Source organism: Symsagittifera roscoffensis, chromosome 1, assembly GCF_963678635.1.
Source record: "Symsagittifera roscoffensis chromosome 1, txSymRosc1.1, whole genome shotgun sequence".
Classification (NCBI taxonomy): Eukaryota; Metazoa; Xenacoelomorpha; order Acoela; family Convolutidae; genus Symsagittifera; species Symsagittifera roscoffensis.
The window spans coordinates 58,626,205-58,652,570 of record NC_087062.1 but is presented as its reverse complement, the minus strand read 5'-3'; the positions used below and the strand labels follow the sequence as shown (position 1 = coordinate 58,652,570).

Genomic DNA, 26,366 nt, shown 5'->3' with positions numbered 1-26,366 from the left:
AGAAAATTTCAGTCTGAAAACAAAAGCAAGACTAGTTTAAGCAAAGAAAAAAGCTGGGTTACTATTAAATAATTAGAAAAAAGTAGTTGAGTAAAAATATAAATTGATTTAATTATGATTATCGACAATATTTGTTTCCATAATACTTAAGACAACTCTATAGCTTCACAAGCTAGCAGTTAGACTATAGCTTACATATTTCTCGGTAGTAATTAAATTAAAATTCAAAATTCATGGTTTGAGTTCTGGGTTTTGGCAAGAAGTGGGGTAGTTTTGAGCAGTGTTGCGTGTCTCTGATATGTTAGTTGCTCTTGGGAAGAAAGATATGTATTTCTTGGTGCAATATTCTGTCCCGGGATTGGGTAGGACTTCTAGTACTTCCCCGGAAACATTGGACTCCTGAGGTCCGGACGGAGGAAGGATCTGAAAGCATCACAGATAGTTAGCACACAAAAAAAGCTACCTGGTCAAAACAAAATTGATCTAAGTTAAAAATCTGAGCAGGGATAAAATGTGATGGCTGGAAAACACTTCATAAAATTTAAGTCAGTTTTAGAAATAGATTTGTGATTGTTAACAAGGACTCTAAGATTAAAATAAAAAATCATAAAAAAGGGAAAAGCATTTACATGAAATTGTTTGAATTGAATGATTTTCAAACAATTCGTCGATGAACTTCTAAATTTCGTTTTTTTTTTGGACAAAATTACACAGAGATGTAGCAGCGGATTTAGAGGGGAGAGGCAGATGCCCCCCCCCCCCCTCAGGGATTCGATACCCTGCCGACTCAAAGGGTCCCCACTTTGTACTATTTTGAGATATCCATTTTTGGAAAAAAACGCGTTTTTGGTCAAAACTTTCCGAAAATTTCAACAAAATAAATATGGTATTTATAGTGATTTGGGAGGGCTCAGAAAATCAATTTGGTCGACCTAAAAAAAACCGCTGCCGACAGCAATCATCCATGCATTAGACTTAATAATTATACCAGTTTTAGCGTTAAAATCTCGGTTTGAGAACCAGCAGAAAAACAGACTAAAAATGACATGAATCGATGCTGAGTGGCTCCGGAGGGTGAATCTATGCAACTATGGATAGTCGAACTGCGATGATGCGACCGATTACCATTTTCAAGTCAATTCGTTTTTGCCGAGTTTCGCACCACGAAACAATTCTCTCTGGCCAATTGGGCGTTTCTATAATTGCCCCCGCTTTTTATACGAACTGCTGTCTGCAGTACTGTGGTGTTTGAAGAATTCTTGGTCGGTTTTAAGTTGGCTGATACCGCCCTGCTGTAGGGCACTACCACCGCTAACCCATGACTATTGTGCACCTCTAGTGGGTTACAAGGGGTGCCTTGAATTGCTTTGACCCTGATTCAATGAAAACAACACTTTGTTAGTATTTCTTTAGTATATTTCAACTAGGATTTGAAATAAATTGCACTGCGAGCTGGCTGAACTCCATTGCAGCTAGCTGAACTCTATTATTGAACCGATTGTCAAAGCCAGTAACAGCGTAACAGTCAGAGTATTCAGATATTCACCTTGATGCAAGCCAAACCGTACATGGGTGCAAAGAATAAAATTTTTTGAGATGCAAGAATAACAGTCTCTTCAGCGCAAAAGTTTAGAGAAAAACAGGAATTCTGGAAGCTGCATTTAATCTGAAGTTCGCACATTTTCAGATAAATTGCAAGATTTATTCAGGCGAGATTATTTAGGATCACGTTCATTCTGATTGCTAGAAGGTACCTGCCAGTTTTTTGTCTGAAATAATTTAAGAAAGCTTTCATCCACCGAACAAGTCAAACAAAGTGCTCTTTTTTGGTCTGAAACGTTGAAAACGGTGCATGAAAGCAATAAAATCTTTGTACGATTTTTATTCAAAGACCATGCAAAAGCTAGAGATCGGATGGCCTCACTAACTTATGATTAAAAGGCAAAAGTTAGACAGTCCACTACACCATTAGGTCAAACAGACTTCAGGATAGTTGCTTTCAACCGTATTTTGGGCGTGGTCTAATGGAAGGATTTAAAGAAAACCTTAAATTTTAGTATAATTGACCGTCACTGTGAAATAAGCAAATTGTGCAACGGTTTTTGTCCTAAAATGGCTAAAAAACATTTCAAAAAATATTTTCACATTAAAAAAAAAATTTGCAGAAATTGTTTTGACTTTTGAAGTGTTTTTTTTTTAAAAATGGTGCTAAGAACTTCAAAAAAATATTTCTCGATTTCTCGACACTGGGACAACTTTTCAAAATTGTTAATTGCCGTTCAAATGAGGATTGAAAAGGCTTTAATATGTTAAATCATTTGACCCATACCGATGTGATTAATTGAGGTGCCTGATTTTTGATGAGAAAAAGAAAAGAAAAAACTAAAACACCCGAATACAAAGTTCTTCCCCATTTTTCAAATGGTCGGATAAACAATCAGGCAGCAAAGATTGAAATGAAATAAGAAAGCACACACAATTTAACGCTAAATACAGTTTGAACTAAGCGCGAAACGAAACAAAGAAAATGAGCACAAAAACTGCAAGTTAGGTTGCAAAAAAAGAACGAATCCTACTGCACAAGCGTTGCTTGTTACTTCTTTAAAAGACCGGTCAAACAAAAATAAGGATCTACCTAACTATTTCTTCCCTTTTAAGAAGAGAAAATAAGGAAGGCTAAATTAGTCGAATTATAGACCAATCACAATGCAGCAAATTCTCAAAAAAGTCTCTGAAGCTTACTTACGCGCTTCTCTTCAGGGCTTGAGATTCATTAGCAGATACCATATTGGGGAAGTTATCAAGTAGATCCAAAAAAATTGAATAATTTGCAAGCTATCTCAGTTAATTGCGTCAAGAATTTCAACTTTTAGTGAAAAAAAAATTTGATCTAATAAATTTAAATAAAAAACCTGTACTTTTTTCGAATGAACTCGAACTCATCAATACACTTTCAATTAAGAGCTGAATTGAAAAAAAGTAAAAAATCGCGAAATAAAAGTATGTTTGCTAATCCGCGGGTGTAATGAAAGAATCTAGGCTACATCAATTTTTTTCGCGCGAATGGGCTAAACTTTAGTATTTTATATGAATACAAAAATTTTTGCAGCTTTTGATGAACAATTTTTTTTATTTTATTTTTTCTTCTTTTATATTTTCGATACGATCAAATCCCATTCAGCATCCTTGGAAAATTTCCAGTTTTGTGAATTTTTAACGTTTTAACGGTTCTGCCAATTAATTGGAAAGCAGAATGGCCAAAGTCTAAGCCTTTAATTTTCCATTTAAAAGGTTTCTGTGAAAAACGAACAAAATGCAGCTAAAAATTCAAATTTGCAGCACGCTGCAGCAAAAAATACGAGAAATTACACTTCAATTAAATTTCCAAAACATTCAAGTGAAAAATATGAATTTTAGTATTAATTGACACGGAGGCGAAGCTGCGCTTCGCAGACATTAGCGAAAACACGACAAAAAGCAGCTCTATAAAGTGCAAAAACAAAAAAAGTAGAGATAAGCCTCGAATTAGTAAAAATTCAGCTACGTCTCGGATTCGAGCCTACGGCCTACTGCGACCTAGAGATTATTAATCTCACGCACTACGAACTCTTATTTAAATTTAAACACTAGCCAAAAATAAAACAGACAACAGATACTATGCAATTTCCAATGCTACATTAAAATTTCCATATAAATGAACACTTTCACTGAACTCTTTTATTTGCGAGTAAGGAATAAAAAAGAAGGTTCATACTAATACACTAACGCTCGCAGGCTCATTAGTGTGAAAATTAAATTGAAAGGCGAGAAATTAACAGAACGATATGAACTTTTGAAGCTACTTTTTCTATCAATAATTTTTTAAAATATATCAATTTGCTTTGGCAACTAAAACGGCGGTCGGAACAATTTGACCTGCAGTCGGCCAGATATAAAAACTGCAATTCGAGATACAAAATAATAAAGACAAAACAGTTTTAATCTTAAGCAAGGTTAACTGGTTGCTGTGCATCTGTTGAAGCACTGAATCTTTTTAATTACACTAAGTTATAAAAAAAAACAATCAAAGATGGAGAAAAACTTGAAAAAAAATCAAAATAAGAACTTTTTCTTATTTCGGTATCATTTTTAGGAAAAACACGATTGATTTATGATTAAAAATCAAAATAAGTGAAAAACTCTAACAGTTTTGGAGAATTTAATCGAGGATTCGACTTAAAATCGCGTGCCATAGGTAAATTACTGTCATCTAGTCTGAAAAACGGTAAAACTCATAAATATTTTCTCGAAAACGAAAGAACTTTTTTGGAATTCCAAATAACGTAGAAGGCTTTAATATTATAAGTGAAGTGATTGGAAAAATCAAGAATTGTTTTTGATTCGCTATCATGTTATTCAGTAAATTTGCTGATACAAATCAGTAGGCACAAATTTGTCCCAATAATTTAATTGACATTTTTCTCGTATATCGAAAATTCTTTGAAATAGCTTAGCGATAACTGTCAGGCGTTTTCATAACAGTTCGTGTCTCGTGATTGGCAAGCTCGTAACATGTATCAAGGCTACTTTTTTTACTCCGACCATTGAAAATGGGGAGGAACTTTGTATTCGGGTGTGTTTTAGTATTTTTCTTTTTGTTTTCCACGCAAAATCAGGTACCACAAATAATCATCGGAATGGGTCGAATGATATATCATATTGAAGCACTTATTGAAGTTTTTTCAGTCGTGATTCGAACGACGTTTTAAAAATTTTGAAATTTACTCACAGTGCCGAGAAAAATCAGTTTGAAATTTTTGATTTTTTTGTCTAATTTCGAGCTAATAAGGTGACCGTGTATGTTTTCAATAGCTTATGTAAGCCTAATTTCAGCCGTGAAAACTTAATTTTGCTCAAGTAAAGGTAGTTTTTGGAGTTTTTAGCGCAATTTTGGGAATCAAAAACTTGAAAATTTTCTGCTAAGAAATATGAAAAAAATTTCGAAACTTTAAATTTTTTAGCTCTTTTCTAGTTATTTTCTTCAAAAACTGTTTTCCAATCGACCTATTTTACTATGACTCTCAAATATGCCTAAATAATGTTTTTTCGTTCAGATAGTTTTATCACAAAATGCAGAAAAACGCAGAAAAAAACACAGTAACCGGCTATCCTTGTATCAGTTTGTTTTTTCTCACAGTGAAGGGTGAACAAAGACAGAACACAAACATACTATGGGGAAATGCTTTTAATAAATCTAACATTTATGAACCGATCACATTGAGTGTATTCACTATGGTATTCGGCAACTATGGCCAGGAAAACATCCACCCTCCGCCTCCCCGCGAACACAGGTTCACTCACTTGATGGCCGGTCCTCTGTTGATATTATTAGAATGGTGGGGTGCATGGAATGAAGCGGATATGATGTCTCCCCCTGTCAAGCCCCCTCCCCCCTTCGCCACCAGCTGGGCAGCCCCGCCTCCACTCTGGACCCCGCCCACATTGTACTTTTGGTAGGAGGCAGAGTTCGCTCCCCCAGTTAGTGATGGGCCACCTGGTAAAATTCAGGAAATATTTGGCAAATCAGTCAAAAAATGAAGTTCTTAGAGAAATTGAAACTTTAATACTTTCGAGAATATTCGTTATAGTAACTTTTACGTGTCACTACACAATTTAACGTCATTTTTAACGAATTTTAATGACGGTACATTTTACTTTTTATAAACAAAAACGGTGAATACCTGAAAAATTTTAAAAAGAGACAATTTGTCGTAAGACAATACTGCTCAAATCAACTTTAAATTTAAATGGTAAGATCGAGTGAATCATTATAAAATCAAACCCCCTACACGTCACCCGCTCCCTGATAAACACCGCTTTGTACACTAACGAGCTTCGAGCATGAATCTGTTGTTTGATGGATTTGTCTTGATCATGAGCCCACTGGCGCCTCCGGATCCATTGTCTCCATTATGCTGCTGGTAATGTTGCTGTTGTTGTCTCATCATGTCTTCTGAACTGGCCGAGTGCCCTATGCGGTCATAGTGTCCGGCAACACTGGTTCCACGTGGCTTGTTGAACGCCATCAGCTTGGCCCTGGCTGCCAAATTGTGGGGCAAAGAGGGCGCTGGGAGGTTTTTGGCGACTATTTGGGTGGTTCCAGTGGCCATCATCGGGGGTCTATGAGCGCTGATGGGACCCCCAACTCCGTACTGGGCTAAGTTGTACTTTTCACGGAAGGACTCCTAAAAGCATCCAAATTGCAGAAATATTGAAAATATTTTGTAAAAACGACTATCTTTAAGACCTATCGTTTCTCAAAAGTTTATTGTTTCCCAAAAGTTTTTCAATTTTTTCTCAGTTTCTGACTTAAAACGCAAATATCTATGGTTATTATCTTTTTTCGGTCTGTTTTTGCCCCGCCTACTTTTTGCCGTACACCGTTTTACTCCATATAGTTTTATTCTAGAATCTGTTCATAATCGAATCTTTTCACTCCCACATTATTTTATCCAGTTGTCAAATTCATGAAATAAATTATTTTTAAGAAGGCGCTATCTTTGATGTCGGCCTAAAAAGTCATTATTCCGATCACTGTTTTTTGTTTTTTTTTCCGTGCAAAATCAGATACAACAAATAATCGCCGGAATAGTTCGAGTGACCGATCATACTAAAGCCCATTCAAAGGTGATTCGCTTTGAAATTTTAACCTTTTAACCTAATTTCGAGCACATTAAGCTAATGAGCATAAAAGGTTAATGAATAGGGCAAAGTTAAAGTAGCTTTCGAAAAGTTTTTAGCACCCTCTTGGGAATTACATACTTTATTTCATAAAAGAAATTTTCTTTCATAAAAAAATGTAGGAAATGGTTTAAATATTTTTTTCTATAAAATTTGCAAAATATGCCTAAATTATTATTAAAAACGAATATGCCTGGCTCGAATAATCCATTCTTTCGTATCGATACTTTCATCAAATCATGAACAAACAACCAGGCAATTTGAAAAAAAAAAAGAATTCTTTTGGTTCCGACCATTTGAAATATGCGGAGGAACTTTGTATTTGGATGTGTTTTAGTTTTTCTTTTTTTCCTTTTACTTTCCTTGCAAATTCAGGTGCCACAAAAATCATCAAAATGGGTCGAGTGATAAATCATACTAAAACCTTTTTAGTCGTAATTATAACGACATAAAAATATTGAAAGATTTTCTCAGTTTCGAGAAAAACCGGTTCAAATTTGTTTATTTTTGGTCTAATTTCGAGCTAATAAGGTGAGCGTGCAGGCTTACAATAGCTTATTTAAGCTTATATTAAGCCGTAAAAACTTAGTTTTAGTCGAGTAAAGTAAACTTTCAGAGACTTTTTACAGCCATTTTGGTAATCAGAAAACTTCAAAAATACAAAAAATTTAGCCATTCTAAAAAAATCAGGTACCACAAAAATCATCAAAATGGGTCGAGTGATAAATCATACTAAAACCCTTCTAGTTGTAAATCGAACGACATAAAAAATATTGAAAGATTTTCTCAGTTTCGAGAAAAACCGGTTTAAAATTTTTTATTTTTGGTCAAACTTCGAGCTAATAAGGTGAGCGTGCAGGCTTACAATAGCTTATTTAAGCTTATATTAAGCCGTAACAACTTAGTTTTAGTCGAGTAAAGTAAGCTTTCAGAGACTTTTTACAGCCAATTTGGTAATCAGAAAGTTCAAAAATACAAAAAAATTTAGCCATTTAAAAAAAAAACTATTTTCAGATAGGTCAGTTTGATTATGACTGTCGCATTTCTCTAAATTCTACTTTTTCGTTAAGATTTTTTTTTCATACCACAAGAAAAAAAAGACTACTTTGAAGAAAAAAATGTATTTCTTAAGACTATAGACGGAAATTTCTGTGCATTTTGCACAACAACCGGCTAGCCTTGTTGTTCCGAACTTTTGAAAAAAGGGGAGGAACTTTGTATTTGGGTATGTTTTAGTTTTTTTCTTTTTTTCCACGCAAAATCAGCTACCACACATAATCATCGGAAAGAGTTGAGTGATATATTATGAAAGCTCTAACAGTCGTGATTCGAACGACATTCAAACTGAATTACGAAAATTGAACAACATTTTTGAAATTTTTGGTTTTTCGTGTTAATTTAAAAAAATCAAAAAACTGCAAAAAAAATTTAAACAACAATTTTTCGAATTTTTTTGATGTTCTCTTTTTCGTTTTTCTAGTCATTTTTCTCCAAACAGTGTTTATCATTTTGCTTATTTTACTATGAGTGTCAAATAAACCCTATCTTTAGGTTTTCGTTCAGCTCCTTTTATCACAACACGCCAAAAACGACACTAATTTGAAAAAAAAATCTTGCATTTTTTAAGACTATGGTCGGAATATTCTGTGCTACTTGCACAGTAAACGGATATCCTTGTTGTTTATCGGCTTTGTTTAAAATAGGATTCAAGCAAATCAATCTCAAATTTTCTAATGATTTAGCAGTTATTATGAGATTTTGGCGGTTTTGCGTTTAGGAAGTTTCCGGTAGGGTGCAAGGAGACATCTGTAAAAAAAAGTTGGTCAAAACAAATGTTACTTTTCGAGACAACGCCGGTAATGTTTCTTTGCAAACATTTTAAAGAAACAACCAATTATCATAATTAAGAACATTGCTTATGAGTAATGCTGAAGAAGAAAGAAAATTTGTCAAACCAATCAGTTTAATTAATTATAGATAGAATTCATTGATAATCGAAGTAGAAGGTTATTTTGATACTCAAAACTGAGTCCTAATCTGGTCTGTTCTCGGACGCAAGTAAGACTATTACCTTAAAATTCGCAAGCTTCAATTTCCATAGACTTAGCTCGAGGAGTGTTTGATAAACAGGATTAAAGCGGAGTAAAGTGGTTGAGGGGTAAAATACTTTAAAGTTTTAAATTAAAGAGCGGTAAAAAATCTTTCGCGTGAAAATGTATGTGGTAGGGTAAATGTTAAGGAGTAAAAAGGTTGGACACCTATTATTACGCATGAATGGTGGTTTCAGTATAAGCCTAAATAGGTTATTAAACACTAATTGTTCCAAAATCTTATTACCAGTTTGTTTTGTCTTGGTTTCCAGACTGATTTGTTAACTATTTACTCTCTTTGAGGATGTTACTAAATGATGTGCCATTAAATTCTGAAAACCTTCGTCTGTAAAACTTGACTTAATAAAAAACTAAGACAAAATCAGTGTGACCTTAAGGCATTGTTAACGATCAGTATTTTAAATAAGAATGTTAAGAAATTTTCGAATGCAAAATTTCCCTAAAGAAGTTTTTTTTACACGAGAGACTAAAAATACCGACACAAGAACTGACCACTTTGTCTTTGAACACTGGCGGGTATCCAGTGGGTGCCTGGGAGGACTGGAGCAGTCTGTGCACTAACTCCACAACACCCAGACTCCTCACTAAGTTGTCCCTCTGCAACATCACACTCTGCCTCTCAAGAATATCTTCCTCAGAGATATCCAGGGGCGTCCGTGTATCCATGGTATCGGCTGCCCCAGCTGGTGTGACCTCATTCGAGATCCTGGAGATGGACTGAGATCGTGCTCCCTGGAACAGAGATGATTGAAATTTAATTATGTTTTTTTTTCGAATGCCGACCAATGTAATCATCATCATTCTAAAAGTCTCGTGAAAACTTTACTCTGAGCCTGAAGAATGAAGACTTTTGGTAAAATGTGAGTTACAATTTGTCCACGTGTGTGTGTTTGGTTGGTGTTGTTGTTTTAGCTAATTCTAGAGGTCTAAAGTGAGTACTTAGCCCCGAATTTGCCGAAAACATTTCCAATCTTTGATGTGCAATCGTTGAAATAATGAATTTCCGGCAATGAACAGTAATTATTGACTTATTATCTTTAAAAGAACACATTTTTTCTTCAGTCCAAGAAAAGCATTCAGTTTTTCAGTCATTTTGTTGATTGCTGTAGGATAAGGAGCAGTTTCATTGAGAAGTCAGACAGACGGAAATCAAGAAGCATTGGTATCAATTGGAACCAATCGATTCACTGAGAATGGAACAGATTTGAATGACTAAAAATAGTACGTTAGCAGTTTTCGTGAATTTGTGACATCGACTGTTACAAACAGCAAAATTAATTCCGGAGTCGAATCCGATGGTACTTGGGACGGAGTCAAATATCTACGTGAATCAATTAGCACACTATCGGTGCACTAAGTTGTGTTGTGGCTTTGTAGACCTGTTTGCTATAGTGCTCTACGGCACTCCACTTGATTCGACGTCGACTTCGAGCAGGGGCGTCAGAGGGAAGGGGCCCGAGGGACATTTGGGCCCAGTAGCCCCCGTTTTGGAGAGATACTATTATACAGGGCCATTCGGGTTTAAAATAGGGACTTTGGGGGGTTCCATCGCCACAACTGGTATTGGTACCAACTGTGGCAGTGGTGGAGTTTTGGGAATCTATTGCGACGGGAGAGGTAGATGAGTGAACAACGTGCTCCATGATGGGATGCAGCTTGAGCAAAGAAACCTACAAAGAAGTTTCTGATCATTCCTTATTGGAAGATGAATTTAACTTTAAATAGGGAATTGGAAAGTTTGGCGAGATCTTAAGATACTCGCAGAACTATGGGTTATTTCGGTTTCGAATAAAACTTTAGGCAGTTCACAGTAATGTTATATTAAGAAGCCATAATAGCGATGAAACTCCTGTGAGCGACTGAAACGTAGTAAATTCATGACTTCTGATGTTGTAAGGATATAATACCATTACTATGTCAGAGATCGTGACTTTTACATCTATATAATTTGTTCACTGGGATATTACCGATACTATCAATAAAATCTGGAGGTCAAGCCTTAGTGTTACAGTCTTACTTAGCAGTCTTAGTTTAAGCCACAGTGTTACATGTCAGCACTACATGCAAAAATACACAATATTTCCTGCTTTAATAAACTCCGGTAACACAAAACTGCGCGTGAAAATTAAAATTTTTGGCAGATACTTAACTGAAGGTGGAATGTTTGTTAGATCCTAGAGCCACTGATGCATGCAAAATACATGTAAAGATGAACTATTTATTCAGTAAGTAATAAGCGATGATATATAACTATTTCCTGACATCTAGCAACTATTGAAGAGTACAAATTACATGTTACATCTTTACATGTCAACATTACATGTTTCTGCGGGATGTCTAATTTAAATCAAATGTTTTGAATTCGTTTGAAAAAATGCTAATGAATGTATAAGATATCTGACATGTACTGCTGACATGTAACAGTCTCTAGCTACACTATATCTATTTTACATGTGATCTAATATCATTTCATATCTATCAGTTGTTAAATCTCAGCTTAGTCGGGCGCTCTTGTTCCGCCAGCATACATGCAGTGTCTAGTGACTTTGCTTTGGGGTTGTTTTTAAATTGCAAACCCACATCTCGTTTCTTTGCCTGCAGTAGTCTCTGGGACACCGGCCTTTGAAGAATCCTCTTCTTAGTCAACCCAGCCGGACTTTCCGGCCGCACACTTCCATCTGACTTATGCTGTGCCGACTGTTTATTCTTGTCCTTGTGACTAGGACTGGTGTCGACCTTGCTCTTGAGGTCTTCCCTAAGTTGCCGGGCGGCCTCCCCTCTCGCCTTGCTGGCCACTGTTTCGGAGAAGAGGGTCCCACTGTGCTCGAAGAATTTGAGGTACTTGCTCTCCTGCAGTCCGCTGTCAGGCAAGGGCGGGTAGATGCGGTAGTATCCCGAACTATGCTCCAACTCGTACTTTACCATCTGTTGCGTAGTCGTCTCCAGGAGCTCGTCTAGCTCTTGCTTCCTAAAGGGAATCCACTATTAACTGTAATAAGTTCTAATCATTTTGTTTCAAATCAGGAGAAATAATTTATAACAAATTAAATTAAAAAATTCCAGCGGCCAATATCAATGATATTCACAGCAATTCATTTTTATAATCAATAAACTTTTGCCCGGCTAGGAACAACGTAGGGACAAGGCCCTTAAGATGCTGGCCCTTGATAAAAAAAAGTAATTGAAGATATTAACTAAAGAAAAAATTATTCACTATTCATTGTTTCTCGATCTTTTCTTGAGTTTTTTCTTCAATAAGAAGTAAAAAGAAAAAGTAGATAATTGGAATCAGAAATTGAAAGCTACAAAAGGTGTCGGTAAGTAAAAATATTGGGTTTCAGCGCTATTAATTATGACAATTCAACAGACCTGGAGTCCCTGCTCTTAGTCTTAAGAAGTCTGTCTTGTACCCTCCTCCTCTCTTCCTCCTGGCACCTTTTCCGGTCTGAAGCGGAGAAGTTGAGCAGTCCCAGGGTGTCCAGCACCAGGTTGTCCTTCAGCTCCCGGTCCAGCTGGGAGTCGGTGGAGAAGGAGGGCGAGTGATTCACTTCCAGCACTATCGGACGCATCTTCCGATCCAGAAGCACGTCGAAGCCAAGGATCTCAAAACACGCACTGCCCTGAAAACACCAGCAGTCACGTTTAGATCTTAATTGAATCTATAGTCGAAAAAGTACATGATGCCGAGAAGTTGTTCTGGTGTCTTTCAAGTTTACTTGACAAATCTTTTTTTACTTGTTGCGTGTCCTAGAAATTCGATTTGACAGATGTTTTAAAACTTGTCAAAATAAAATCTTATAATTTTTGAACCAGGGGCGAATACAGGGTTTTCTCGAGGGAGGGACGGATTTTCAAAAAATTTTCGACTTTTTTTTAGGTCGACCAAATTGATTTTCGGAGCTCTCCTAATGCAGTAAAAAGACGCTGTTTTGGAAATTTTTGAAAAAACAGGTCAAAAAGCCGTTTTTGGGCACTTTCTGCCCCCACCCCTAAATCCGCCCCTGTTTTGAACGTATATTTCAAACGTATTATACAACCCTTAAGGGATGACTTCAAATTAAGAGCAAAACGTTCAGAAATTTCAAAACGTTCAGTTAACTTAGTGAAATTCAAATTTAGCTGTCTCTATAACAATTGTATCTACAGATTTTGAAATCGGAAGAGACTGTAAGCTGACCTTGATGTGGTTGGCGAAGCATGTCCTGTAGTTGTGTTTGAGCACGGGATGTGCCGCAATCAGGGTCTTGATCATGACGTCATTGATGTCGTTCTTCAGTTTGTCCACATCCACTCCCTGCTCCTGCATCTGCCGGTAGAGGGTGCTCAGTCTGCGCTTACTCCCGTGCTCCTCGTCTCTGATGAATTCCTTCGAAGTCTTGTTGATAGCATAGTTTGTCAAGTGCATGAAGACTTCATCCTACACAAAAAGAATGTCATATTTGAGAACTACTACGTCAGCAATATTGACACAGAGGCAAAGTTGCACTTCGCATACACAAGCAAAAACATGACCGACAACGTTACTGGGAAAAACTGAATGAGTAAAACTTTGAGTCAACAAAATTTCTTAAGTGGCGCACGCCAATTATGAGTCAACAAAATTGCTGAGTGACGCAAGCCAATTATGATGCATTAGCAGTATCAGTCAATTTGAAAAGAAATTTACCAAATAGCATGCCTCATTTTATAGCGAGGATATATTCTAACTAGTATACAAAAAAGTTCATTAAAAACATCCGACACTGCCCAGTTTCGAACCCTCTTATTTAGCTGCTAGTCTCCTTCCCTACCTCTACGCTGCAGAACCATGATACATTGAAGCTAAAGTGCTATTTGTAATATAATATTCTGTGTTAATATCCTTAGCATTGGCTGTACTGAATAGCTGGATCCAAATGAACACTTTCAAAATGAATACACTTTGTCGCAACAATTGCATCGCACCAATATTTGCGACTTAGGTTGGGAAAAGCAAGTTCATACTATAACACAAGCTATGCTTGTGTAAAAATAACGCAAAAACACAAGACTACGCACTTCTTCTACCTATGCACTATTTTTAAGAATCATCAAAAAATTCCCCGCAAAAATTCCTTAAAATCATCCTGGAAATTCACCAATCTTAATAGTTGTTTTCATAAGATTTGAAAAACTGAGAAAACTAAGCAATCGCGGTCAAAATTGTGCACGGAACTGTTTATATTTTCTTGGTTTTAGCGGCGCTATTATGGAAGGAAGATAGTTGTTTTGTTTCGTCTACCAAGAGGCGGAGCTAGGATTTTCTCGAGGGGAACGATTTTCGATGATCTTTTTAGATCGATTTTCCGAGCTCTCCTGAAACACCATAAAAACACTATTTTGATGATATTTTTTAAATCGACCAACATTGATTTTCCGAGTTCTCTTAAAACAACATGTATCGACAGGGTTTTGACAAAATTCTTTTCTCCACAGGAAAACTTTGAAAAAACAGGATAAATAGAAAAATTGCGTTTTTTCGGCGCGCGCTTCCTCTAAACATTTCAACATTAAAATATATTGACTCGAAAGGCGCCATTAGAACAGCTGTAGGCTCGATTGGATGCCGGAAAATAAAACCAAAAGAGGAAAACTTTGGGTGTTTAAGCATTACGAGACCTAGGAGTGTTATTTTTCCATAGCACACTTTTGTGCTTATAAGTACACGAACTCCGTGCACATGCTTTGAGAAAATAAGTCTCCAAAGTAATGCCTCGCAATGAAAAGATGCGTCCTTCACCCCCTTGCATTTTTTAATAAATTCAATCGCTTTTACTTAAAAAAAACAACTAGAATTTTAGGGAACGAGTTGGGCAAAAAAATAAACGCGATTAATTTTCGCGTTTCGTTTCGCTTAAACTGCTCGTTTCTGATTGACTGAAAAAACATTAAATTGTTCCAGTAATCAATTGAACTTTGTACCCTATACCAGATTGTGGGGAGGGGTGATCGTTCAATTGTTCGAAAATAGTTATTCCCAAATTGAGTTATTCGGCTTATTTTTCTGTCGATTAACATAAGCATTTACATAAAAAAGAGTTTCTAAATTACAAAGTTCGAAAAAAAGTTTTAAGGCGGAGAAAGTTCACTTGGTCTATCAATTGCCCGGTGCCATGCAGATTTACCAGAAATACGAGCGACAATGAATGTGCTTTAAGCGAGTGAACATTTGTCTGCTTTTTAAAATCCTATCCAAAAAGATACTACACCGTACAAAAAACTAGGCAGGGATGGTCAGCTGCTGTGCTGCGCAAGTGGCAAAGATTGTTTCGACTACATTTTCTAATGAAAAAACCCAGAAAAACAGAAAATAAATTTTAAATTTGATTTCTACATATTTCACATTTTTGGGTGTCATCAAAAATTACGTTCAGGATATCAAATTTCGACATGATCATCATTTTTGGAATTTAAATTACGACAAAGAGAGCTTTGATATGATACCAAATTCGACACGAGTTTTGTTTGAGGTAATCAAAACTGAGCGAAAAACAGAAGAAAAAAAGTTCAGAGAAACATGCGATTTACATCAGGAAAAAGCGGGCTCGTGTTATAACTCAAGCGTTGCTTTTGAAAATACAATATTATAGAAAATATTTAGATGCCCAGTCTCATACAAAATTTGAAAATGCAAGATTTTCAAAGACTTTAGCTCGGTACATTATGCACGGCGACCGGGTACACTTTACCCAGGTACACATTACTTACGGTACACCTAATTTAAATAAGACTGGCAATGTCACCATATTATGCCACGACTTGCGATGCTCTAATAGCTGTTATTGCATGCAGAACCTCAAAGAACTGCGAGAGAAACTCAAAGAATTGCGAGAACACTTACCTCAGTCTCTAAGCGCTGCAAAAATAAATATTTTTCAATAATTTAATAAAAAAATCTATTAAAAAAATTAAAAAACTGGTACACTTTTTTATTAGCTGAGATCATATATACAGTTAATCTTCTGAACCTAGCAAGGGCATTACAATCGGGTACTAGACGATAACTCTCGCATTGAAAATTTGTTCACAAAAATTGTCAGTTTTATTAGCAGTTCCTGCTACATTTTTTTTCTGCCTGATTCGGGCTATCGTTTGTTTGCCAATTTTCTATCTAAATTTCCTTGAAATTTTCTTCTGATTTAAGCAAATTTTATTTTAATTAAAAGGTATTCTATTTTGATTTATTCCTGTATTGGAGCGGGTAACTGAGTTTCGAAAACATTTTCCCAAATTATTTCCTGAAATTTTTTTAAATATTTTTTTTTCAACGATTTAAGAATTAATTTTTTTTCATTTGATTCTTATAAGTTAAAACAAATCAGCGAATGGAGCTTTATGCCTTAAGCTATCAGTAATATGATTTTATTTGATTACAAAATTTTGAGGAAAAAAATCTGATTTTTCTTTCTTTTTGCAAACGATTCCATCGCCTATGTTTTTCGTTTAGCAAACAAGCTTTCATGATTCCAAAAAGTAAGAGAATATATTGATTGTGGTTAGTATTGAATAATTATGCGGCTTTTTCGATTATTATTTCAGATAACATAAATTTTTGAATGCAGTTTGGTTGGCAAGAGAGAAGCAACGATCAGAGTCGCGGAAAACAATGGGTCAGTCAAACTTACGGCATTTTGGGATGTGGGGTCGACGTATTTGACAGTGGCAAATCTAGCAAGTCCATCTCTCCATACGTATATCCTCAGGGGATCACACGAAGTCACACATATGTAGATTCTGAGGTCAAACTTGAACCCGTCGACCAAAAGGGGCTAAAACAGTTCTTGATACCGAGTAGAAATAATAAAGTAGGATTGGCACAAAATTAGCATGCTGGATTTTTGCTTCCATTTTCGACATCCAAATTTTACTAATTGACCCTTAAACTTGTCAAAAGGCACAAAAGGCACGGTGTGAATACTCTTTAATCATTGGTGGGGTGGTTATACGAGTAGAATGTAAGGCCCTGATGGTCTTTTCCCTTGATGGTAGACCTCTTTCCTTTGATAGTCTTTGATGTACCTTGGATACATATTGCTGGCAGACGGCATGTTCGTTGGGTTTGATATCCTTGGCGTTCTTGCAGATCCATATGCCTTTTCCTTGGCTGCCGGACTCTGGCTTCAAAATAAACGTCTTGTTCTTTTTCTGTCTAGTGTAGGCTTGGAAGTCACCAAAACTGGAACAATAATTTTGAAATGATCATGATATCTAGCAAATTGAATCTCAAAAAAAGGTCAGAAAATAAAAGAAAATACTGAATGAAAATACTTAAAAATTTAATCCGATCCTTTAAAAGTTGCTCCATGTAAAATGTTCCATAAGCAGCCTAAAACTCATTTTTACTCCATGTAAAATGTTCCATAAACAGGCTAAAAATCGTTCTTTTCATAATGAAATTTAACATTTAAACGGTATCGAGTAACTATTTTTAAGGAAAAAGCACATGTTCAGCAGCAATCCAAACATGAATTGCAGATTAATAATCGGTTTTCGAAATAACAACAAAGTTTTCATTCTCTACTTATCCAAGAAAACAAAGGTTGTTTTTATTACGAGTGAACTTCTGTTTTGGCTAGTCAGTAGACAGTAACTGTACCGGGGGTACTTACTCGGCTGGTAGACACCATGACTTGGGGAAGATGGCATAGTCTTTGGGGAAGAGCTTCACCATCCTGTTCATGTTCCTGGCAAGCAGATCCTTCCGACAGATCTCGGCCATGCCCGGGAAATGGTTGATTTTCTAAAGACAACAAATAACCTCTTTATATTTCTTTATCCCTTTAGAACAATTTAAACAATTTAGATGAACAATTTAAACCTTTGAAACGCTAAAACGCACGTTTTTAGTCTGAGTATTATCATGGAGTCGGAAAAAAAAAACAATGGTCAGACTGCCTCTTGAGCCTTACTCTAAGCTGGATAATAAAATTGGATCAAATTGAAACAAAAACCCAGAACCTAATCGAAATATGATTAAAAAACACCATGGATTGTCTGAGAATATCTAAAAACATCTTTAGAAAATTTTTTTATCACTACACAGCAATTTTTGTCGAATTTCTTCAATGCTTTATTATAGTTCCGACTTTAGAAGAAAACGGAATATATGCGTAGGCAGGTTTTTTCTCAGTCAATTTTCGAATGTTTAATCAAGCTTTTAGACGGTTTTTTATACCATCTGAAATTTATTGTTATCCAAAGCTCAAAAGTAACGAGACTTATGGTATCAAGGCAAAGCCCTGAATATTCCCATTTATTTGAAACTCTATTGAGTAGTGTTCGCTAGTTGAAGTTTTCCACAAAAAAAATTCAAAATTTTTTTGAAAACCGTCCACCCACACGCTATTTATGAAAGCTACAAAGTGATATATTTTGCGAATAGCAAAGTTTTAATGACACCAAATAGCATTGCCTGGAATTCAATTTGGAAGGATTTCTAAGAGGGTTTAAATCTCCGTTTGGGCGTTTATAGCACAAGATATTTGGCTACATTGACTATATTTTAACTCAGTAACTTTACGAAAAACAATCACAGGTGAAAAATCTTTTTAAATTTGAGCTCGACAATGATACCTATTGGATGATATAGAAAAATTCCTAGTTAAAAGTCGAAATTTGTTTGGAGAAAAAAACACCCAAAGCACAAATATTCCGTCACGATTTTCAAAAATAGGAACAAAAACAAACTTCACCTGTTGTAATTAAAAAAAACATGGCGGTTTGAAAACTGCTAATTTGGCCAATTTGGCATAACAAATTCGCAAGTTATTGCGTTCTTACAACACAAGTAAGCGGCGGATTATGCGTTCAGACATGAATTGAGGCGAACCACTTGGTCTCAGTAGAATAGACGCCAAATACATCCCTTTGTAGTACATATTAGTTGGTAGAGGATTAAATAATGAAAAAAAATGTTGTTTTTTTTTGATTATTTAGTCAATTTTTTAACAACAACAAAAAATTTAATTGGCCTGAAAATTCCTTACGAACATTCAGGGATTTACCCTGATATACGAGAAGTTTTTTTTTAAGGTTATGGGTCTTTGAAATAACCAAATTTGACCAATTTGAAATAACTAACGCGTGATATTTTGCGTTCGTATAACACTCACAAGAGGCGGGTTGATGCTTGAAAATTGAAGTGAGGCAAGTCGTTTGGTCTTATTATTAGAATAAAAGACGCTAAATACAACAACCCTTTGTAATTTCCATTAGCGTGCGGGGGGGGGATAAATTGAAAAAATGAAAAAAAATTTTTCCTTTTTTTCAATTACTTCGTCAATTTTTCAACTAAAATTTTTTTGAATTTGGCCTTAAGTGCAGTCCAAACAATCAGTGCTTGGCCCTGATATACAATCCGAATGGGTAAAATTTTGAGTCTACAAAATTTCAAAAGTGACGCACGCCAATTATGAGTCTACATATTTGCTAAGTGATGCAAGCCAATTATGACGCTCTAGCAGTACCAGTCAATTTGAAAAAAAAGGTACCAAATAACATGCCTCAATTTATAGAGCGGACGAATCTTAACTAGTTTACGAAAAATTTCATTAAAAACATCTGACCCTGTCAAAATTCGAACCCTCTTATTTTGCTGCTGGTCTCCTTCCCTACCTCTACGCTATAGATCCATGATGCCTTAAAGCTAAAGTGCTATTTGTAATATAATAGTCTGCGTTAATATCCTTAGCAAATATCCTTGGCTGTACTTAATCGCTGGTTATTGATCTTATGCATATACTGCAACAAAAGAGCATTTTCAAAAAGAGCACTAATATTTGCGACTTAGGTTAGAAAAAAAGAGAGTTCGTTTTTATCACACAAGCTTAGCTTGTGTAATCAAGCTATATTGATTCTTTTTCGCATTTTTTGACTTTTTCCACTTTTGCGAGGAAGCAAACTGTTAAACTCAAGTTTTACCATTTAAGTGACATGCTCATAAATCTTTGATCACCGCGCGCGTGAGAGTAATCGTTGGTTATCTTACAGTTTGTTAACCGCTTTGGGCAAATGTACGGTTATATGATAAGTTATATAAAAACCGTTATACGACATAAAAATATACGATTATACGAGATTGCCAGGTTTATATGATAAATTATACAATTATATAAAACCAATATAGGAAATTCTTTTTTTGTAAACTACGATTTTTTCATGAGTACTGAAGGATTGACTGAAATAAGCAATCTGAAATTATCCAGCAAAAATTGTAATGAGAAAACATATGCGTCGAAAAACCTAGGTTTAAGAAATAAGATTCAGTCAACTACAAAGCGCCAATTAAGGTACACCACATGAATGTATGGTATCTTTTGCTGCATAAAAAATATGTATGTACATTTGTATATCCGTTCAAGATTTCTCTTTAGAACTCAAAATACATCTTCAATCTTTTGGTACAAATTTTTACTTTAAAAGTAGATAGCTTAAGAAGCAATTAAAAAGACTGCTGCTGTTATATCGTATATAATACTTAAACCATTTTGCTCTTCGATTATTTTCAAAACTGTCCAACGTTTGAGCAATTCACAAGTCATATTGAATGTATTTTTTGAATGTTGCCATTATCTTTTCGAATGTTGCCATTATCCAGTTTTTAAGTTTTTTTTGGTTTGTTTATTCGACAAGCAAGTGTCGTCTAAATAACATAATGCTGCATTGAAAATGAACTGAAAGAAGGTTTTTTGTCATAACAATTTTCATATTTGATGCTTTATAAACGGTTAGAACGTTTTATAACCAAATTGCAGTCAAAAAGACTGGCTTCTATTATTAATCATCCATTCATGAAGTTTGAGAAACAATAGTGGTGACAAAATGAAAAATCAGCATTCTAATTTGAAGGTCCAGGGAGGGAGTCAACAAAATAATAAATTTCAAATTTCACTACTTATTCCCACCCTGATATGTTAGAAATTATTCAGTGCGCTCGTTTCAAAAAGTGGTAAATATATAAGCAAAAGGAAATTTTGTTTCAATTAAGGTCGCTTTAAGCGGATTACGGACACCTGCATGACTGGAAACAGTATTATAAGAACTGAAAGAACTGAAAAAAGGTTGGTGTCTTGAAAAAGATCGAGTGCATGAAAATTGATATCAAGTAGAGAAAAATCAAGTAAACACTATCGAACAGCAACACCAGCTCGAACCATAGTAAATTTCAAAATTTTTGAATCATATCTTGTAAACAGCACAGCACGGGTATTGCAATTCGGTAGTGGCTGATTTTTCGTTTAAAAACTGTTAACAGAATTCGGCATATGAAGCACGTTAAGGGGAGCGATTCAAGCTGACAAGAACTTTTGAAGTTTTCGTTTCGATCTTTGATTAAACTGCATACCAGTAATCATTTAAACAATTGATTTGAGCTCATAGTATATTATCCAAATACCAATTCAACGGAAAAAGGCGATTCAAATACCGATCCAAATAACAATTCAACAAAAAAAAAGTTCTCTGTAAAACACAGAGGATCTACGCTGTTCAATTTAATACAAGAACTTGATCCCATTAGAGTTTCAAAGCTTGGACGAAATTCAGCTTTAAAACTCGTGCATCGCTTACAGGATCGCTATATCTTAGAGTACAACATGGCTTCCAAGTTTGCATTTCCAAGTTTTGAGCTGAGTTGAACTCATTGCTTACACGATTTTGAGTTCCACCAATTATTTCATATCCATTATTAAGGGTTCAGTTTGCAGCTTACAAACTGAAATCTTCTTGGACTTATTCACTGGTTACTGCTGCATGGGTTCAGTTAGATGTCAACTTCCGGAAAAGCCTCCATCCTGCCCTGCTGGTGTTATTGATGCTATAGAGACATGGCGCAGTTAGTAGAGGCAGCAATCGAGAGGTCAATAAGTTCAAGAAATTCGGAAACGAGAGCCTTTTTTTAAATACAGAGGCGAAGCAGACCTTCGCACCACTTTTAATAGAAAAATGAATGTCTCTCACTATTTAAATATGAACCGAAAAATTGAGCAAAAAACTTCCGATTTCTTTTTTGCAAAAAAAATATGAAAATAGCAACAATATCATAAATGTTGGAAATGCAATAACTGCAACTTAAGAAACTTTACAAACAGAAGCAAAGCAAAACATCGCCCTACATGCGATAAAACCCAAACATAGCAGGGCAAACTGATCAATAAAAACAGAGATTAAAGGAAAATCAAAAAACTAATCAAAAAAGTTAGTCTACCAAAAACTTTCCAAAACTCGCCTTGAGTTTGTCTTGAAGAAAAACTCCTTTCATGAAGATATGCCACGGATAAAGATACATAACTATTAAAAACATCAAAGCAAAACTTATAAAGTGATAAGAAAGCTGACTGTTTTAGTAGACACACGTTGCGCCGATAAAAACTGATTTTATTAGAACAGTTTTAAAATTCAAAAAATTCTAAGTTCCACCTTGAACTAATTAAACAAAACTTTCTTACTCCTCCAATGACTCAAAAAAGCCTCTAAGTCGATAAAGCATAAGCAAAAACCTTTTAGTCCCAATAAAAGAGTAGAAAATAAAAAATATAATGCTCAAAAATGCGCACTCTCTAAGGATGTTGCTTCACTACTTATTTTTTGAAAAATTTCAAGAAAAACTTTTTCCACTCAAACCATTCCAACTTATGACCATTCGTCTTAATTACCCACTTAACTTTTTACCTTTGCGGTGAGTGACGAGTGAGGGTATTGCAACCGAAGAAAAGACTTTTTTGCAAAAGCATAATTTGAAAACAATTTGCCGATGTTTTTCCTTGTGGCAGCTTTGATGCCAATTACACTAATTTGCCTGATTATTTTGCCTAAGTAGACTCTTAACACTGCTTTGATAAAAGTTGACAGAATATTAAAAATAGTTTGAAAATCAGTCAACGTTTTATAATGTTTCTTTTTGCGAGTTGAAAGAAGTTGAACAAATATCAATGATTTTAGCATGTCAGCTTAATTGTCCGCTAATTTTGGTCTTTTTTTTGAAAAATCACCAAAACAAAAAAAAATTTCTAAGAGTTCATCAATGATGCTCAAAATTTCAAAAAAAAATCAGTTATATGAGCAATTTTGAACAAAAAAAATTTTGTATTTGGATTTGAGTCAATTTCAAAGAAGAAATTTTTCGCTTAAAAGCCAAGTATTTATATACGGTCCCTCCCCTTCCAAATACCAATTCAACGGGAAAAGGCGATTCAAATACCGATCCAAATAACAATTCATCAAAAAAAAAGAAAAAAAAGATTCTCTATAAAACACAGAGGATCTACGCTGTTCAATTTAATACAAGAACTTGATCCCATTAGAATTACAAAGCTTGGGTGAAGTTCAGCTTTGAAACTCGTGCATCGCTTACAGGATCGTGATATCTTAGAATACAACATGGCTTCCAAGTTTGCATTTCCAACTTTTGAGAAATGCAAACTTGGAATCACCACCCAAAGAGTTCACTTTTGGTAGTATTGACACCCATTTTGAACACCCACTCCAAAAAATCTAATTAGAGTTAAAATAAATTAAAATTGAGATGGAAAAAATTACTTTTGACCGTGTTTTAATATTAAAAAAAATCTGAATTAAGTTTCCAAAGGTTCCACACAGACACGATACATCACAATGCATAGGATGGCAAGCTAGCCGACAAACAAATTGAGGTCATATTAAGTTCGAGCGATGATACACTTTTGAAACTCGAAGTTTTTTGAGCCCGCCCTTCAAAAGCAAACATGCGCATGAGAAAATTTTTCATCCTGCAGACAACGCAACATCAAGCTGAGCAAAATTTTAAACGGAAAACTTGATCGGATTTGGTAAACTTATGAGCATTAAAAAAGTTTAAAAAAAAGCTGAAACTTCAATTATGGGTTTATTTTTTAAAATCTTTTGACTGCTATTTGCTAAAAAAAGGCAGTAAATAAAATATTTTGAAATGCAAAAAAAAAACATTTTGTTAGCATTAAGACATCAAGCTGGGTTTATTATAACGTTACGTTGTTATAATTGTGTTTTCACGCCTCTGAACTCCACATACATATGCTGCATTATTTTAGAGGGGGCCTAGCGATTAGCATGTGTGCCTATTCTCATGCAAGAGTTGCTCTAATTGGGTGCGCATTGAGATGAAAGGCAAATTAGCCTAAATTTTCAAGTAATTTCAAAAACTACTTGATTTGTATGGGAAATAACAATTCTACTTTCGCGCAATTGAAGAGTTTTGGGCTGAAAAAATTGCAAATTTGAAAACTTTCTTAAGTAAAAGAACGCGTCTTCAAATTACATTATTTACATGGGCACGCTAATCGACACGCATGTTAATACGCCAGTCCCCATTTTGGAGAAGTTTCTCATAGGAATCGACTGAAGAATGATGACTGCACAAAAAAATACCCACAATTTATTTATTGTCCGTGAAATCCGATGATAAGAGATAAATAATTGCACACTAGTTTTAACGCATATTTATTATTATTGGTTTGTCACTACAATCTATAATAAATTTGACTGAAAAGAATTTCGAAATTTTGATGAATTCTGTGCAAAATATGTTGGTTCCAGGGAACATTTTCTTAAAATGCAGATCACTGCCAAAATAACCGAGCTTGGTGTCGTCAAGAGGTTTCAAATCATTACGGAAGATTTCAGTTAAATTTTTGTAACGACAAAAACGCAATTACAGATACAGTAAAATTACTTTCAAAAATCGATATAAAAAAAACTCTGAACTTTTGTCGCCAAAATTAACTTCTAAAACCTATTGTAGAATTTAGAGCCTCAAGCATCTGTAGGATTGAAGGATTTAAAAACATAACTATTGATGGGTTTCCAGAACTAAAATTCATAAATTTACTATTATCTTTCATGATGACTTTTGCAATAAGAGCCAATTTCGGACAAAGCAATTTTTGGCATCGATTCATTTTCTTAATCGTATCTCATCTGGACTACCTGGTATTTCTTCATCTCCATGACCCTCTGGAGAGAGACTGAAGTGTCACACCAGTAGAGCATCCAGTCTTCATCATCGCCCACTTCTCGCATCCCGAAGCGACGACACGAACGGCGAACTGAAAAACAAAATGATCAAATTTGACAAAAAAAATTATCTTGCAGCAAAATAGAGCTACAATAACAGGGATCAATAATATGAAACATAGCAAACAGAAAGTTGGAAAAGTGTAAAAGAACTCCTACTAGGTTGGAAACCAAAAAACGGATTGAAAACTTTCGCAGAAAAAAAAATTGCAGAGGCGAAGCGGAGCTTCGCAACATTTGCAAAACAACTAATGCATTGTATCACACGATATTGGAAATATAACAATAAAAAAGATTAAGCCAAAATTTTTTCTTTGAAAATTAAGCAGGAAAAATTGTAAAAAGTCGAAAGAACTAAAAAGTCGAAACAACTAGAAGAGATTCGAGGTTGAAATTTTGATATATGTTGGATGGAACTGTTTATTATAGAGTATGGAGGAGAAAATACCGAAAAAAAAAATTGTTTTTAAGGCGTTGCTGGGCCATTTAACTAGAGGGCGTCAGAAATTTGCTGTTAGTGCCAAGAAACCCATATAACAAAAGAAATTTAAACTTTCAGACTTATATGTATTCTTTGGGAAGCTAGGGATGTAAGCAAGGTCCTCAAGCATGTTTAATTTCAGATAAAGAAGACCTGACAATTTGTTAAGCTCTTAGACCGAAAATGACTGAAAACTCAGCTATTTTTTTTAAGACATTTTTTTCGAAGTTGAGTAGCTTTTTGTATTAGTTTTATGTGAATTGAAGCCTATTTGAAGACCTTGGTTAGATCCTCATCTTCCTAACGAATTTATTTAAGTACAAAAATTCAAATTGCTTAGGGAATTACGGGGATGTTTTGACACTAACAACATCTTTCTGACGTCTCTAGTTAAATGTTAAATAGCAGCATTTTTAAAAATTATTCATGCATGTTTTAAAATTTGATGTATAACAAACTACGGCCGGAATTTTATCCCCAAACCTTGTATTCCTTAATAAAGCTAAGTCAACTTCTAACAGATTTGTAAAAGTTGTTTAAGGGAAAAGTCTAGTTCCCGATTGAAAATATACTGGCTCTTGCAAGTGATACAAAGTCTTTCAAAAAAGCAAACAGACAACCAGAAACCATTGTGAATAAAATTTAACTATTGAGATTTTTTGTCAAAAGAAAAATTTGACGATTTGATCTCAAATTAGACTATTTTATTCCGCAAATTGAAACCTCGAAGCTCGAGCAAAAAAATGAGTATTTTAAAACACGCTACTGTGAAATATATATCATTTTTGTGAGCTGTAAGTAAGCGACAAGGCTGCACATATATACATAAATCACCATAGTGAACTAGGTCCAGCAAATCTTTGAAACAACATTCCAGCACAACCCCCACGTTCACATGTAAATTAAAAAGAAACTCGAAAAGAAAGACAAATTTTTTTAAAAATTCACAATTTGTTTCGAAAGTTTTCAAAAAAAATAAAAACGGACCTTACGCCTTAGATCCTTCCCAC

At 35.0% G+C, this 26,366-nt stretch overlaps 1 protein-coding gene across 4 annotated transcripts; it reads right to left on the bottom strand.

The window, feature by feature from the left end:
• Window positions 1-86: 86 nt before the first annotated feature.
• Window positions 87-24,907, bottom strand: LOC134846392 (tubulin polyglutamylase ttll6-like; the record flags this gene model as incomplete). 4 transcript variants are annotated; one of them, XM_063863747.1, is given in 12 exon segments in its annotated part: window positions 87-423; window positions 5,341-5,533; window positions 5,870-6,224; window positions 9,324-9,563; window positions 11,412-11,799; window positions 12,201-12,451; window positions 13,009-13,248; window positions 15,691-15,705; window positions 16,475-16,618; window positions 16,869-17,025; window positions 17,459-17,589; window positions 24,789-24,907. In XM_063863747.1, coding segments are annotated over 12 exon segments (2,285 nt in total), but the record flags the coding sequence as incomplete, so codon positions are not given.
• Window positions 24,908-26,366: the final 1,459 nt, after the last annotated feature.